The sequence below is a fragment of the Ascaphus truei genome, chromosome 8, assembly GCF_040206685.1.
Source record: "Ascaphus truei isolate aAscTru1 chromosome 8, aAscTru1.hap1, whole genome shotgun sequence".
Taxonomy (NCBI): Eukaryota; Metazoa; Chordata; class Amphibia; order Anura; family Ascaphidae; genus Ascaphus; species Ascaphus truei.
In genome coordinates this window covers 27,537,991-27,553,437 of record NC_134490.1, presented here as the reverse complement: position 1 = coordinate 27,553,437, position 15,447 = coordinate 27,537,991, and the positions used below count along the sequence as shown (strand labels likewise).

Sequence of the window (15,447 nt, the reverse complement as noted above, 5' to 3'; positions counted from 1 at the left end):
TGTCCCATGCCCCTGAGAATTCCACCTTTAAATTCCAAAAAGGGCTATCTGTCGCCCATATAAACATCCGGAGCCTGCTGCCCAAACTGGACGAACTAAGGGCATGGTGCCTTATGCATAAACCCAAAGTCATCATTCTTACAGAAACATGGCTATCCCCTAAAACCCCTGATGCAAATATCGCCATCAGGGATACTCCATTTTTAGGAGAGATAGGTCAAAGAGAGGAGGAGGGGTGTTATTTTATATTGCAGACACATTACAATTTACACTGTTAAATTGCCCACCAAGCCCACCCTCTTTTGAAATTCTAGTTGGCAAAATCTGCCTCCCCTTTTCTAAACCCATCTTGCTTGCTGGCATCTACCGCCCCCCTAAAGCCCCTCTACAATCCCTGACTGATATCACCCAATTTCTTGGCTCCATTTCCTCTCTGAATGAGAAGAGTGAGCTGCTAGTTCTTGGGGATTTCAACTTCAATTGGCTTGACCCTAAAAACCACAAAATCCAGATACAACTCAGGTTAAGTGACTTATCGCAACTCATTTCCCAACCCACGGATAAACCTGAAATCGCATAACCATTCCTTGCTAGACTGGATTCTCTCCTCAAACCCCAACAGAATCCAATCCTCTGGCATCCTTCCTGATATTTTCAGTGACCATGCAATAGTGTACTGTGTAAGGAAAATTAAACCGCCCCATTCAAGCCCTAAAGTTCTCCTCACTAGACCATTTAAAAACTTTAACCCACAACAGTTTCTGGATGACCTTACCAACTGCCCATGGCCCAGAATCGATTTAATTCCCGACCCTGATTCTGCGCTCGACTATTTCCAATCCAAGTTCTTAAAACTCTGCGATACCCATGCTCCACTACGCAAAATAAGGGTACAGGGGGCCCACCTTCCATGGGTTACACCTGACCTTATAGCACTCTACCAGTTCGGGGATGCCTTGTGGAAAAGCTACAAAGTAACTGGCACTACCAAGGATCTGAATCACTACAGATGCCTGCGGAACATGTGCACAAGGCAAACAAGGCATGCAAAAGCACAATATTACTCTGACAATCTCCACCAGAATACATCAAACCCAGCTAACTTCTGGAAGGTTATCAACAATATATTCCAGCCTCCTAACCATCAACAACCAAGTAATATCCCTAAGGGGGATATTACTCTGACAAACCCCACTGACATTGCAAATGCATTCAATGATTACTTTGTGGGGTGTGCCACTAACTTATTAGCGAAACACAGCCCAAACCACAAACCTGAATCTCATCCTGGGAGTACCCCTACAGGCCCACCCCCTCCCAACACTGCCCACAATTTTCAATTTGGCCCAGTATCTGAAGAGATTATACAAGCGCTCCTCAAACTAAAACTAAGCAGCCAATGTGGACCCGACTTACTACAATCTAGGTTCCTACGACTTGGTGCCCCAGCCATTGCCAAACCAATTGCGTCCATAGTCAACTCTATCCTGTCTGCAGGCCATATCCCTAAAACCTGGAAAACTGCCAGAGTTGTCCCAATCTTCAAGTGGGGACAAAAACACTGTTTCAAACTACAGGCCAATCTCACTTCTCCCAATTCTATCCAAAGTCATGGAAAAATGTGTCCACTCCCAATTAAGCGATTTCTATACCAAGACAAATTTCCCTAGCCAATTCCAATCTGGGTTTCGTCCCAAACACTCCACTGTAACTACCCTGCTAAAAGTTTGCAATGAAATCCAGTGTGGAATGGAACGGGGACAACTCACTGGTGCAGTATTCCTAGATTTTGCAAAGACTTTTGACACAGTTGATCATGCTATCCTGCTTAACAAACTCCAGAGCTCTGGAATAGGGAAGCATGCTTTAAACTGGTTTCATTCCTACCTATCAGGTAGATCCCAACATGTTTCTATCTCAGGCTCTAACCCCCTGGATATCACCTGTGGTGTCCCGCAAGGCTCTGTTCTGGGGCCCCTACTCTTCTCAGTGTTCACCAATGATCTTCCCACAGCTTGTAAGGGAGCTTCAATACACATGTATGCAGATGACACAATCCTATATGCACACAGCCATAGCCTCTCTGACCTTCAACACATACTTCAGTCTGACTTTTTCAGACTCGAAAACTGTATTTCCCAAAACAAACTGTTTTTAAACACTGACAAGACTGTAACAATGGCGTTTGGGACCAAGACTAAATTTTTAAAGCTTCCAGTGACTGAGCTCCTGATTAGAACCAACGCTAACACCACCCTAACCCGTCACTAGTTTTAAATACCTGGACTTATGGTTTGACTCCCACTTAACATTCGGGATGCACATTGATACCCTGACAACCAAGACCTATGCCAAACTAGGGGTACTTTACAGGAACAAATCCTCCCTAAGTCTCCTGGTCAGAAAGCGTATCGCACAGCAGATGCGAATGCCAATTATTGACTATGGAGACAGTTATTATATGGCTCGGCTCCTCAAACCCACCTTAGCAAACTTGACACCCTCTACAATTCAATTTGTCGTTTTGTTCTCCAATGCAACTACAACACACATCACTGCGAAATGCTCAAAGAACTAGATTGGTCAACATTAGAGTCTAAGCGCAAAGTTCACCTTTCTTGTCTTGCCTTTAAATTCTTTATGGGCAAGCTACCCAGCTACCTGAACAAGCTCCTCACCCCTACCACTTGCAGCACTTATCACCTGAGATCAGACTCCAAAAGACTATTCATGGTCCCAAGGCTCAACAAAGTATCCGGACGTTCCTCCTTCTGTGCACCCCAAAACTGGAACAACCTACCAGACTCTCACATCCACCACCAGTCTAAATTCTTTCAAATCTAAGGCTGTCTCACATTTTAACCTGGTCTGTAACTGTTTCATACGCTCATAATATATATTTTCTTTAACTGTGCACGCAATGTCTTCTATATAATGTATACCCTGTTCATTTATGTAACTGTACTTGTAACCATGTATTATTTGTTTTACTCTGTGCCCAGGACATACTTGAAAACGAGAGGTAACTCTCAATGTATTACTTCCTGGTAAAATATTTTATAAATAAATAAATTATACATTTTTTGTAAGCTTACATGAATCACAGTTAAAGTTAACATAGTGCAGGTCAAGGCACCAAGATCCCCATTTGGTACATGACTTGTTTAACACTATGCATCAGTGACATTCCCCTTAATTTACTGTTGCGGTCCATTTCTCACACTTCAAACACATTCACCCTAAAGTGAAATATCTCCATGTAAGGAGCCAATAAGTTCAAGTAAATACAATTTAAAAAAACATTGGGACAGGCGATTCTATGTAGAAAGTTGTTGATGGGTGCCAGAAATAACTGTTTAGTTAGTGGAACAGAGCCTTGTTCTACACAATTTAACTGTTCGTGTAGATGGGCACAACCCGGCCTTACCTGAGGCTTGTCTGTGCACATTCTCCTAAAACTACTTGCACTCTGATATTGAATTGTGAAAGTTTTTCGCATACCCACCAGGAAAAATGTCACAGGTAGCCACTCTAACTTCTTAGACGGAGAAGAAATCTTAGCATATTATAGAAAGGGTCTGTCATGGTGAGCTTTGAATCCAAACCTTGCATTTAATTTTGCCAGATATGGGAAGCAGTGTTGTCAGCGAGAAGTTAGACAGGAATGGAAAGAGTCCACTTTGGACATGTTTGCTGTAGCTGTGAAATATCAGGAAGGAAATAGCATAAAGACCACTGGTAAAGTGAATCAGGAACGTTCAGAAGACTGGTATGTTTACTGCCATTTGCTAGCTATAGGAAATGGCAACAAACAGCTTGCACCATTAACCTGTTACCTTAAGCAAGTCCATGGTATATTAGGAGAATCGCTCCAGAACAAGACCAGCTCAAACACACAAGTTCCTTCCATTTAAAATTATGGAAGGGGGACATCACCCCGAGGAAAACAGGCAAACACAGATGGCGTACATCACTGGGGCCCCAGGGTGCCACCCTTCATGGAGGTGTCTAGAGCACTGATGTTGTGGTTAAGGGTGGACAATGCGGACGAGGCCAGTCCAATGCCGGTCGATATACTTCTAGCCCCACTTTCTGCACACTTCAAAGTACCATTTGAATAGTTCTTTTGCAGGACCAATATGACTTGGCACAAGATGCAATAGAATACTTTGCAGTGCTCCTCTTATGTACTAAAGAAATATCAAAACACAGATTAATGTAAGAAAATCTATAATACATTTATTCATGCTAGATATGACTTTTATACTTGTAACATGTTATGATTGTTAGAGGGTAGAGACATTTCAGTGTCATGTGTAGTACAAAGATGTTCCAGATGAAGGAACAATTAAGAATCAGACAAAACATTTCCAGCTACACCATATGTCATCTGTGACAGTTCTATTGCTTTAAATCAGAAACTATGGATATTTAGTATAGACTTATCCCTACGATTACATGTTTACCAATACCAAAGAGACAGACTGCACCAAGTATTTTATATTTATTGGTTCAAGTGAAACCGATCAGAATATATTTTGAATAAGGCATGTGTGTATAAAAATGCACAATATTGTCAGGATGACTTATGGTGGGGAGATCCTGGTTTTCTGTGTTTTATTTAAAAAAAAAAAATGCATTTGAATTTGGCATTTATCGGTGGGTGTACTTTTATTTTTGTTTCCATACCCCCGTGATACCCGTGTCTCCCACAAGATAGTGGAAAGTAACAGGAAATTATGCTTTTCCGTTTCAGTTGAAACCCAAAATCGGAATTCCTACTCCTGCTATAAGTAGCTGGGACATGAAAGTGTCAAAACCAATCTCTCAAAACAGGTGTGACTCATAACTTGCATCTACATATAAACGGGTAACAATTTTCTGACTCCAGGCATGACATTTCATTCAGTGGTTGGCATCTATTGGCCAGTAATCGCTAGCAGCAAACTCCTGTAGTCTCCACTTGTATCGCTGGAAATCATTGAAGGAAGAGTTTTCTGGAACATCTGTGTAAAAGCTTGTTTGATCTGCACAAGATCAATCTATCAAAATGGGAACAAGTAAACAATTTTTAGACAAAGCAAATGGAAAATCTTTGGGGTTTTAGTTTAAAAAATATATTTTTTTTTCCTCCATTTCTGTAAAATGACTAATGAATAGTCACATAAAGCCCAAAAAATCTGCAGGTTTCAGACACCCTGAACAAGAAATGCCACCAAGTGGATGTATGAACAGTCCACAACAGCAGCATGAGTTAAGTATGACAAGGTACAATGGGGACATGGAGGGGTCTATGCAGCAAGGCAATTTTGGAATAGAATTGCTCGAGATCCAAGATTAAAAAAAAAATAAAAAAAAAAAAATGATGCTCTGTCAAGATAAAGGTCTTTGCTCTATTTTTTTTACCCCATGTGCTCTACGTGGTTGGGGTCAGATTGGAGTTACATGATGCACAGATCATGAGATGCATTAAATTGTGTGCCTCTGGATAATTTGCTTCCTTCGATACACACATCACGATTAAGGCGGTATACTAGCCTGGTAAGCAATCTGCACTAGATGTAGAAACGTTCACTTAAAAATAAAAAAGCAGCACCAAATTATCTGTTATTTTGACATGTAGAATATGGGTTTTGACTTCAGTACAAAACGCCAATGAAATTTCAAATGGCATTCTTAAATCAAAATGCATAAAAAAAAGTTTACATTTTTTTTAAAGAAAAGAGCAATACAGTGAATGTGCTTAAAAAAAAGCACTTCCGAAATTACATTTGCATATTTTAAGGGTTTTGCAAAAAAAAAAAAAAAAATTTACCTCACTGCGGGTGACAATAATCCTAATAAGTGAAGAATCATCTGTACCAGCTCCCTTCATGGAACGGTAAAGTCTTTCAGCAAAGAAGGCTGGACGGTTAACAGCACATTGCACTGTAAGAAAATTCATAATTTACCATTACAGAAACGCAGGAACGGTCAAAACATCTGTTGTAAATCTGAAAGTAATTACTTCACTGATTTAACAAAAGTTGAAACGCTAAATGTGTATTTATATCAATTTAATGATATTAAGGTTTAGTAGTAATAGATCAGAAATTGTTCAGCTGTAGACACTTTCCTCCTCTGCCAGGGAAAGCCACGGGAATGGGATTATCTCTATATAGAGAGTCCGAGAGAGAAGGGACCGTGACTTGTATATTCCCTGACATTTTGCTTGTTGTGTCGCAGCTCTGGGTAAAGAAAGTCTGGCTCCATCTGTAATTATTCAGATGCTAAATGAGCAGGAATTTAGGCAACATGACATTGCCACCGTTTAAAATAGGTGACATTTTATTATTAAAGCTTCATAATTCCGTTTCACAAACTTACATATGGGGATCAAGTTAGAGTGTATAATCACACTACATATTGCTCCTAATCAAATGTATAGAAGCATCTATTGCACCTTTGACATATGGTTACTTACAAACAGCCTTTAAACCATCTTCTATATATCCAGTGAACTCTCTACCAATGCTGCTTATTAAATCACGATTGGCGATCTATAATAAAACAGCATAATTAGATATTACATAGATGTTGAAAGAAAACTTATGTCCGTCGACCAACAAAAAAACCCCCAGTGAGACAGGCAATTGTCGCTTAATGGTGGGGGGGTGGCGTGGGGGGAAACACTTTGCCTGCATGCGACACTGAAAATATACAATGCCAAGACTGTCGCCAATAAATACCCATAGAAAAAGATTGATGAGCATACTACATGTGCAAATATAAAAATAACAGTTTTATTTTAATACACTCAGACATACACAAAAATATTCACAAAGTCCCAGATAAGATCCCATGTGATTTTATCTGACAAAATACACAAGGTATATATCTATCTTCCCAACTCCAGGAATGGCACAGATTGCTCCCTAGATCTGTGTTTAATTTATTTGGTATATCTACTCCCTTTCTATAACAATGACCTTTTCCTTAACGATATCCATTACCCTATTTTCTCGATTCTAAGACGCACCTTTTTTCCGATTTTCACATCTCTGAAATCGGGGTGCGTCTTAGAATAGATGTAATAAAAAAAATAAAAAAAAATAAAAGGGTCTACAGTACTAACCCCCTCTTTTCACTTCACATGTTTCAGGACAGGTCCCATGTCAGCGGAGGATGAAGCGGGCGGTAGCAGAGGTCCCATGTCTGCAGATGGAGTGCGGCGGCAGTGGCAGGACAGGTCCCAAGTCTGCAGGTTAATGAAGATAAGAAGACAGTAGGGTGGCGGTGGCAGGAGATCATAATAGCAGGAGAGTTAAGGCAGGAGCGGAACAGCTGGGGAGCAGCACTGTAACACCGGAAGTTGACCAGAGTCTGACTTTCGGTTACAGTGTGCACCTCCCAAGCCGTTCCCCTATGCCGCTCTGCTCCTGCTCAGCTATCCAGCTATCATGATATCCTGCTGCCGCACACCCACTGCCTTCTTATCTTCATTCACCTGCAGACTTGGGACCTCTCCTGCCGCCGCCGCCGCACACTTCATCCTCCGCTGACATGGGACATCTCCTGAAACATGGAGAGTGAAAACGTAATTTTCCTGGATTGTAAGGGCCAAATCGATGGTGCGTCTTACAATCGAGGAAATACGGTATATATGCCATTACAGCCTTCATTGGTAGTATATTTTACATTTTAACTGCCCTTTCTGTAAAGAGCCTTTGCTTTGCTGCTGGTGAAACCTTTTTCTCAAATCAACGGCTAATCCCACCTCCCGTGTGTTTGTACTGTCCGTGGTATGAAAGGTTATCTCAAAAGCTCTTTGTATTGACTCTGAATACATCTGTAAATGGTTATCAAATTCCCCCCTTAAAAAAGTCTCTTTTCTAATGTATGACACCTATTTAATCATCCTTTCCTCATAAAATCAGACCTTCCTCCAAACCCCCTTTAATAAGTTGGTTGCTCTTCTCTGCGCTTTTTAGTTCCATAAGGATCAGTTCCCAAAATGGTAATATTGTATTGTATGTCTTTATTTGTATAGCGCCATTAAAGTACATAGCGCTTCACAGTAGTAATACACAATATGGCATACACAAGAATTTATACAGTGGTAAAATGAGGTCTTCCCTGTCATCCATACCAGTTTTATTCAAGAAAATATCCTATTGGCCTTGCAGCTACTGCCCGATATTGTAGACAGCTGGCTTATCAAAGCCGGGTGATAGGGAGAGCCGGTTCCGGTTCTCCTGCAGTCTGTTAGGACGTTCTCCAAGAGGGTAACTTGCGCTGGCGTGGGACTGTGATAAACTCCTCTCCGGCTCTTCCTATCACCTGATCTCACATGCGCACGAGCGGGATTACAAGTCTGTCAGCAGGACGCCGGTAGAAGGGAAGAGAGGCAGTGCCACTACTTCGGCAGCTACAGGAGAACCTGCACGCACCAGCTGGTCAGGAAAAGCCATACCCAGGACTCCACATGCATTAGCGGGGAAGAAAAGCAGCCACCCCCAGCAGAGATTTGCAATTCAATGCGCAATACCTACCCAACTCCTGTAAGTAGGATTTCAATTTTTTTGCGTGGAGTGGATACTATTGTAGTGAACCATGTGATTGTTTTTATGTCTATTAAACGCACTTTTTTCCCCCCTTACTTTATTTCCTACCTCTAAGTATTTCAATAATCACTAACCATAAGGTTAAATATTGTGCTTATACACCATGTTGGGTATGTTTTTCTCATTTCATATACTGAATTCTACTTTGATCTTAACACAATATTGGAGCAACTGGACATTTCTATTGACATTATTCACGGTTATATTGACCTAGTACAAGTGTTTCTGATGTATTCAATTATGTTTTTCCATTAGTTGCAATAGCAACACATGTAATTCATCGTTAGTGAATTGTTACACTGTTTATATTAGAACTAGGCACCGCACAGTATCTGTTTTTCACTTTCTCCAAAGATTGACTGCATTTTGCCTCAATTAGTTTGCATGTTGTCTGGTTATTCTTGCTTCACAAATACATAGCCTTAAATGTATCTGCATTAGCCCTCATCTGCCATTCTCATTTATCCAAATCCTTCTGTAGAGAAATTACATCCTGCTGTGATATTACCTTACATCATTTAGCGGTCAGCACAGAGAGACTTAGGCCAAGTCCCCGCTGGCGCCAAGCGCGCTCATGCTTGGCCGGCGCTGCAAATTTCCCCCAACCTCTGGTCAGGCCTGCAGCCGGTCACAGCCGGGCCCCGGCTCTCAGCTGCCTGCAGGACCTTTCCTCTGCCCCACGCCGCCGAAATTCCACTGCTGGCACGCGACGGGGGTTTTCTGATCTCAGCGCGCCAGAAGCTTGGCCCAGCTTCCGGCATGCCGCGCGCTGTCAGTGGAAGGCTCGGCGGTAGGGGACAAAGAGAGGAAAGGTCCTGTAGGCAGCCAAGAATCGGGGCCTGGCCGCGACCAGCAATAGGGCCCGGCCAGAGGTCAAGAGAAATTTGGAGCGCCAGCCAGCCGGGCCCATCCTGACCCAAGGTAAGTCTGTATTTTTATATGCGTTGGGGGATTTTTTTTATTTATTTTTTATGTATTGGGGAGGTTTTTTTTTAAAATATGTATTGTTTTATTTTTTTTAATGCATATGGATCTTTTATAGATGCATTGGGCCGAGAAGATTTTTGGTATATATTTTGTGGGGGGAATTGTGTCAGGGGAGGGGAATGAGGGAGCGTGGGGTAATTGACAGAGGGGGAGGAGAAAGGGGGCGAGAGAGGAAAAGTGAGACGCAGGGGAGAGAAATACATGAGGTGGGGGGCAGGGATTGACTGAGTGTGGGGTAATTGATGGAGGGGGTAGAGAGAGAGGTGAGGGAAATAGAGGGAGCTCGCAAGGTGTGAAATGGGGCTTGCAACACTGCCGACGGGGGGAACCCCGGTCAGAACTGTAGTCCTGAGCCCTGGGAATATCCGTCTGTGGCCCTGTTCATATGTACCATACCAGCCGAGTACCACCCCTGTACTATACACTACATAGGCTGAGCGACGATACCTTTCTAATTTAACAAACAGAACATTTACCTTGGAATACGCTTCAGCCACGGCTTTTAATTGGGGAAAGCTCCGACTTGCCAAAACCAAATTAAAGGAAGACTCGTCAGTGCCAAGCTTGCCTTCTCCTGCTTGGTAAAGGCGCTGAGCATCCTGTTCAGCTTGTTGATAGTTTACAGTTGGATTTTCATCACGATTACCCTGAGTTAGAAGAAGGAAAAAAATGAAAGTATGAATGGGAACATATTTAAGTACTTCACTAGGTGTTTTGGCCATGGGTGGTGAACTCCAGTCCAGGGGCAACCAACAGGTCACATTTAAAGGAAATCCCTGCTTCAGCACAGGTGGCTCAAGCAGTGGTTCAGTCATTGACAGCCACCAGTGCTGAAGCAGGAAGATGCTTAAAATCTGACCAGTGGGTCGCCCTAGGGGATGGAGTTGGCCACCCCTGCATTAGGGAATATAGATCTGACGCACCAAAAGTCATCTACATTTATGAATTATCACTTTGAACTTGTTGGTATCATAACTTAATGGGGGGGGGCTTTAAAAATCCCATTACAAACCCACTTATACCACACACTTATTTTAGCTACCATTATAAAAAGGTGTTCATCTTGCTGTAGTCTCTGGTTCAAATGTGTTCTTGGTTTGAATCCCACTGACTGTGACCTTTAGCCAGACATTTTGGTGCCACACAGGGATTGTAAGCCCTTTAAGGAAGGGACTCTTCATGTCTGCAAAATTCTATGTAAAAACGCTTTGTATATTGTTAGAACAATATACATATTGGTAATCGGGTGAAAAGGATTTACAGGCACATGGCTGGTACAGAGTCGTAATAATCATTCAATGTTACCCACTCAGCATGACTAATCATTGGTCTCCCTTTATCTTCAAAAACATGATGGCCAGATATACCAACACAAGCTTGAATGGCGCTTGCATGAGCAAAAGGTAAATAAATGTAGCCATGAGCATCTTTACTGGCTCTAATGTGCCTTCCTTGCCAAGAAAACTACAGTCAGAAGAAAAGGACGACCACGTGTTATGCGGCGACATTACCAACTAACCAACAGCGTTGTCCATCCCACAATATGATTGTTTCCCTACTTCTAGTTGGAAAAGTTATTAATGGGGATTAACAGCTGCAATAATTGATGTGCCCAATAACCTTGTTGTGTCAGATCTCCAGGTAGAAGAAATTGTTAGAAGTATGGATTTAGTTCCATTCAATATTTCTACAGAAGCCAATCGAAATGGAAAATACCCCTTTAAGTTGCTGATATTGGAAAGCTAAGAAGCCTATTCTATGAACATTATACTTCCATGTTTAATAGATTCCTTAGATGTGATACCATCATGTAAACGGAACTGCAATATCATCATCAGAGTTTACTGGATCTCCCTGCAAGTTATTAAAATATTTTAATAGCCAAAACAGAACTGTGAATAAAAGGCAGCATGGTTTGTTTCTTTAATTTATTTCTCCTATTTAAACCAACATATTACGCGTTAAAAAAAATAAAAAAAAATATGCGGTTATTTGGCCCACCTGACACATAGACACCAGCAGTCTCTCAAAATGCCCAGAAGTGTCCGATCGGATATCCTTCTCAATGTCTCTCCCAAATTCCGCTTTGTAACATGACACTATATTTTTGATTTCGCTGTTTGTCCGCGTGCACAGAATCTCGATGAGCACTCTCTCCTGAGTTCCTGCTCCCTATTAGATTACACATAGAATTAGAGCAGATCCTTTGCCAATCAAAAGCATTAAAAAAAAAAACCTCACCAATGATAGAATAATACAAGTAAATATGGACTGAAATCCTGTCAATTAAACACCTACGTAATAATTAAACAACCATACATATCTTTTTAGTTGTATTTATAAATTAAATAACATACATAGAGAGGGTACTTCAACAAGGGAAACTGTTTTCAGAATCAGTGGGGAGAAAGAAAAAAGCAGAGATTTTTGTCTTAAGGAAAATCTCAAATAACATATTGCACCACATGCCTTTAGTAAAATGCTTACAAAATATTAGTCCTACTGTAGATGTTAACATTACTGCGGTTAGAGATTTTGTAATTAAACAGGAAGTGTAATGGATATAAGAACACAGTTTAAACATTAATGTTCCAAATTCTGGCAATAAATGGTTTGTGCTATGCATGTGGCACTAGAATTTTACACGTTTTACACCTTAACTTTTCGCAGAAAGCATGTTTTCACTTTATTTACTTCCTGTACAGGGGAATGAAGGCGAGTGAAGAGGGCAGTATGAAGAAAAGAAAAAAAGTTCCCAAGTGATGTAGCCTACAGTATGTAATACCCATGTCCTGTATGCATATAGCATACATGTCAAATAATTTCACATAACTGTTTTGTTTCAGGTTCAAAAGATTTAATCACCCAGCGCAGGGGAATAGTACTGTACTACTTTCCTTACTGAGCATTCTATGACAGCACCTGAGATAAATACAGTTACTGTATCTGAATAGGACACAAACCAAATAAGGTATTACAATAGAGTAACTGTGCTGAGCTTCTCCACTTGAGTTCAGTAGAGACTAATAAAAATATGACTCTTTTCAATGTAATCTTTACATGTGGGGAAAAAAAAACATTAAAATGCATTTGAATGTAATGCTAATCTTGGTACTTTGAAAAGCAAGCGATTCAATTTCTAAAAACTGCAGTAATGGTATTACATGTCATACTATTAGATATTGATTTCATCGTGTGACATTACCTTCATGGCATGATACAAGCTCCATGCATCATAATATGTGGCTGGCATGAATAGAGCAATGATAAGTTCTTCAACATTTCCATTTAATTCGGACTTTAAATCTTTAATTAAATCCTGCAAAAAATAGATAAAGCTACATTTCAGTAGAACATAAAAACAGCCCTCATTACAAACGTTACTACAAAGTTCTACTTAATCTGCCTCCTTAAAAAAAAATAAACAAATTATAAAAAAAATTGAAGCCACAAAATTCCCCCAAATTAAATGTCAGCGAGCCTTTAAATACCAATACCGTGCCCGGCCCGCCAGACTCACTTATGACATAACAGGTGCACCATGGGCACTTTGGGGTTTTTTTTGGAGCAGATTGGCTGGCCGCCCTTAAACAAAAAAGTAGAGCACCCTCCACTTTTCAGCATTCTGGGCGTGTCAGGTGACGCAGAAGTGCAGGAGGTCAGGAGGTCCGGTTGCACTCTGGTGCTGCAGGACTCTCGGCAGAGGTTAACAAAACCCTGTGCTGGAGGGGGGGGGGGGGGGGGCGACGTCAGAGCGCATGCATGTGTGCCAACTAAACTCTGTGCATCCCGCTCATAGATTTCAACATAAGCCTCCGATCGGCACCTGGTAGCAGCCCCAAACCCACGGCAGCAGACAGGGGAGCATCAGGAGATACCTCCGAAGGACAAGAAAGCTGCAGCCCAGATCTGTCCCGTTTTGGCTGGGGACTCTGCTTGTCGGCGGAAAAACAAAAAGATGGTGCCGGGGCGCACGGTCGGAAGTGGTGCAGGAGGGAGAGAGACTCCGAACCAGCTGAGAGCCAGACGCGGCTGAGAGACAGGGGGATACACCAGAGAGGCACAGGTGAGAGCGAGTGGCACAGTAGAGAGACAGTACTCACCAAGCAGGACCTTCAGGGTATGCTTAGGGAACTGCAAGCTGGGTTCCAGGCTTCCCTGGATAAGGCAGTGTTAAGAGTTTAAAGCAGAAATGTTTTCACTGGCCAAAAAGGACCACAGAGCTTTAAAACAAGATGGACGTTACCTTACAAAATCAGGTAAATACAGACGACGAGGTCCTGCGTCTCAATGAAGAAGTCAGAGCCTTGAGAGATGGCATGGATGACCTGGAGAATAGGGAGCGGAGGCAGAACTTGTGAATACGTCACATCTCTGAGACTGTGTCCGCGGAAGCCCTGCAGCCATACCTCAAGAGACTTATCAAGAAGAAATACGGATGGACCGAGCTCAGAGAGCATTGGGCCCGAAATTTGATGATTCCAGAAGTAGAGATGTGGTACTGAGGCTTCATCAATATGCAACCAAGGAAAAGATCATAAAGGGTTGCAGAAATAGAGGCTGAATTAAATTTGAGGATGCCTCCATCCAGATTTTTCAGGACCTGTCCAGACTTACTATAGAAAGGCGAAGAGGACTACGACCGGTGACAGCGATACGCCAGGAAAAGGAGCCTTCCCGTTCCGCCTAATAGTTAACCATAGAGGGAGACAGGTTTCGATCCGCTACCATGAGGAATCAGCAGCTTTCCTGTCAGAGCTAAGACTGGACCCCAAGGATAGATCGGGCCAACAGCGAGAATCTCAAGGGGACAACTCAGAGGATGAGCAACCGGCCGAGGGCCCGAATCGGAAAGAGCTAGGACCGGCTACGCCCTTGAGGGGGCCCTGCTGAGACCCTTCAGTTCTCCATCCAAACTTTGGAAGCGTCAGCATGAATCTGCAGGGTTTGACGATCCGGCGATCCATGGCGGTTCAAAGAAAGACAGACAGAGGAACTGCAGCTTTGTTTTTTCTCTGTTCCCCTTTATATCCCTTAGGCTCTATAATTGGTATGACTGTCTGCGACTTGGGGTCACCTAACAATTGCCTGGATGACAGACTATTTCTGCGGAGGGGAGAAACCCCCTCATGGTTTCCCCTAAAGCCAATACCTGTACAGAGCAGGGGAACAAGCGGTCTGAGGGGCCCTGGCCCAAAGAGTCGAAAGAGATGTTTTATTTTGGGGGTTATGCACCACACTGATACTCAAGTCACAGATATAAAAGGACACTATAAAAATTCCCCTCCCCTCTCTTTTTTCTCCCTTTTATCCACTACAACCGTCAATCTTTAGAGCACAGTTTCACAAGAGAAATAGATAAACACGACACCAGGAATGACTAGTCAAACGCCATTGAAGTTAGTGTCTTTGAATGTTAACGGCCTGAATATTAATGGGAAGCGCATACTGGCCCTAAAAGAATTTAGGAAACTGAAAGCAGATATTGTTTTTCTACAAGAGACGCATTTCGACACCCAGGAGCCCCCCAAACACTTTTAGCGTGTTTTTATCCTGTAGCCTTCTACAAGTCTTTTACCAGCAAAAAATTTTTAAAAAAGGGTGGTGGGGGGGGGGGTTCACGATTTTGATAAAACATGATATCCCATTCCAGACATTGGAGGTTAAGAGAGACCAAGGAGGGAGGTCTCTTGTGGTTCATGGTCTTCTCTCAGGCCTACATATAACACTAGTGAATGTATATGCACCTAACGAGGGACAAATTGACTGAGGGAAACATTGGACAGCCGAGAGCACTCAATGATTCTGGGAGGAGACTTTAATATGGTACTGGACCCAGATATGGACAAATCCACAC

At 42.2% G+C, this 15,447-nt stretch overlaps 1 protein-coding gene across 2 annotated transcripts in view; it reads right to left on the bottom strand.

Moving 5' to 3' along the window:
- Positions 1-4,630: 4,630 nt before the first annotated feature.
- Positions 4,631-15,447, bottom strand: part of ANXA7 (annexin A7) — a 32,333-nt gene continuing 21,516 nt past the window's right edge. For both annotated transcript variants that reach the window (XM_075610990.1, XM_075610991.1), the window contains 6 exons: positions 12,796-12,909; positions 11,592-11,762; positions 10,067-10,237; positions 6,464-6,539; positions 5,816-5,928; positions 4,631-5,042 (listed from right to left, as the gene is read on the bottom strand). In XM_075610990.1, coding sequence (XP_075467105.1) covers positions 4,920-5,042; positions 5,816-5,928; positions 6,464-6,539; positions 10,067-10,237; positions 11,592-11,762; positions 12,796-12,909 — 768 coding nt within the window. In that variant the 3' untranslated portion in view covers positions 4,631-4,919. The remainder of the gene's footprint in view (positions 5,043-5,815; positions 5,929-6,463; positions 6,540-10,066; positions 10,238-11,591; positions 11,763-12,795; positions 12,910-15,447) is intronic.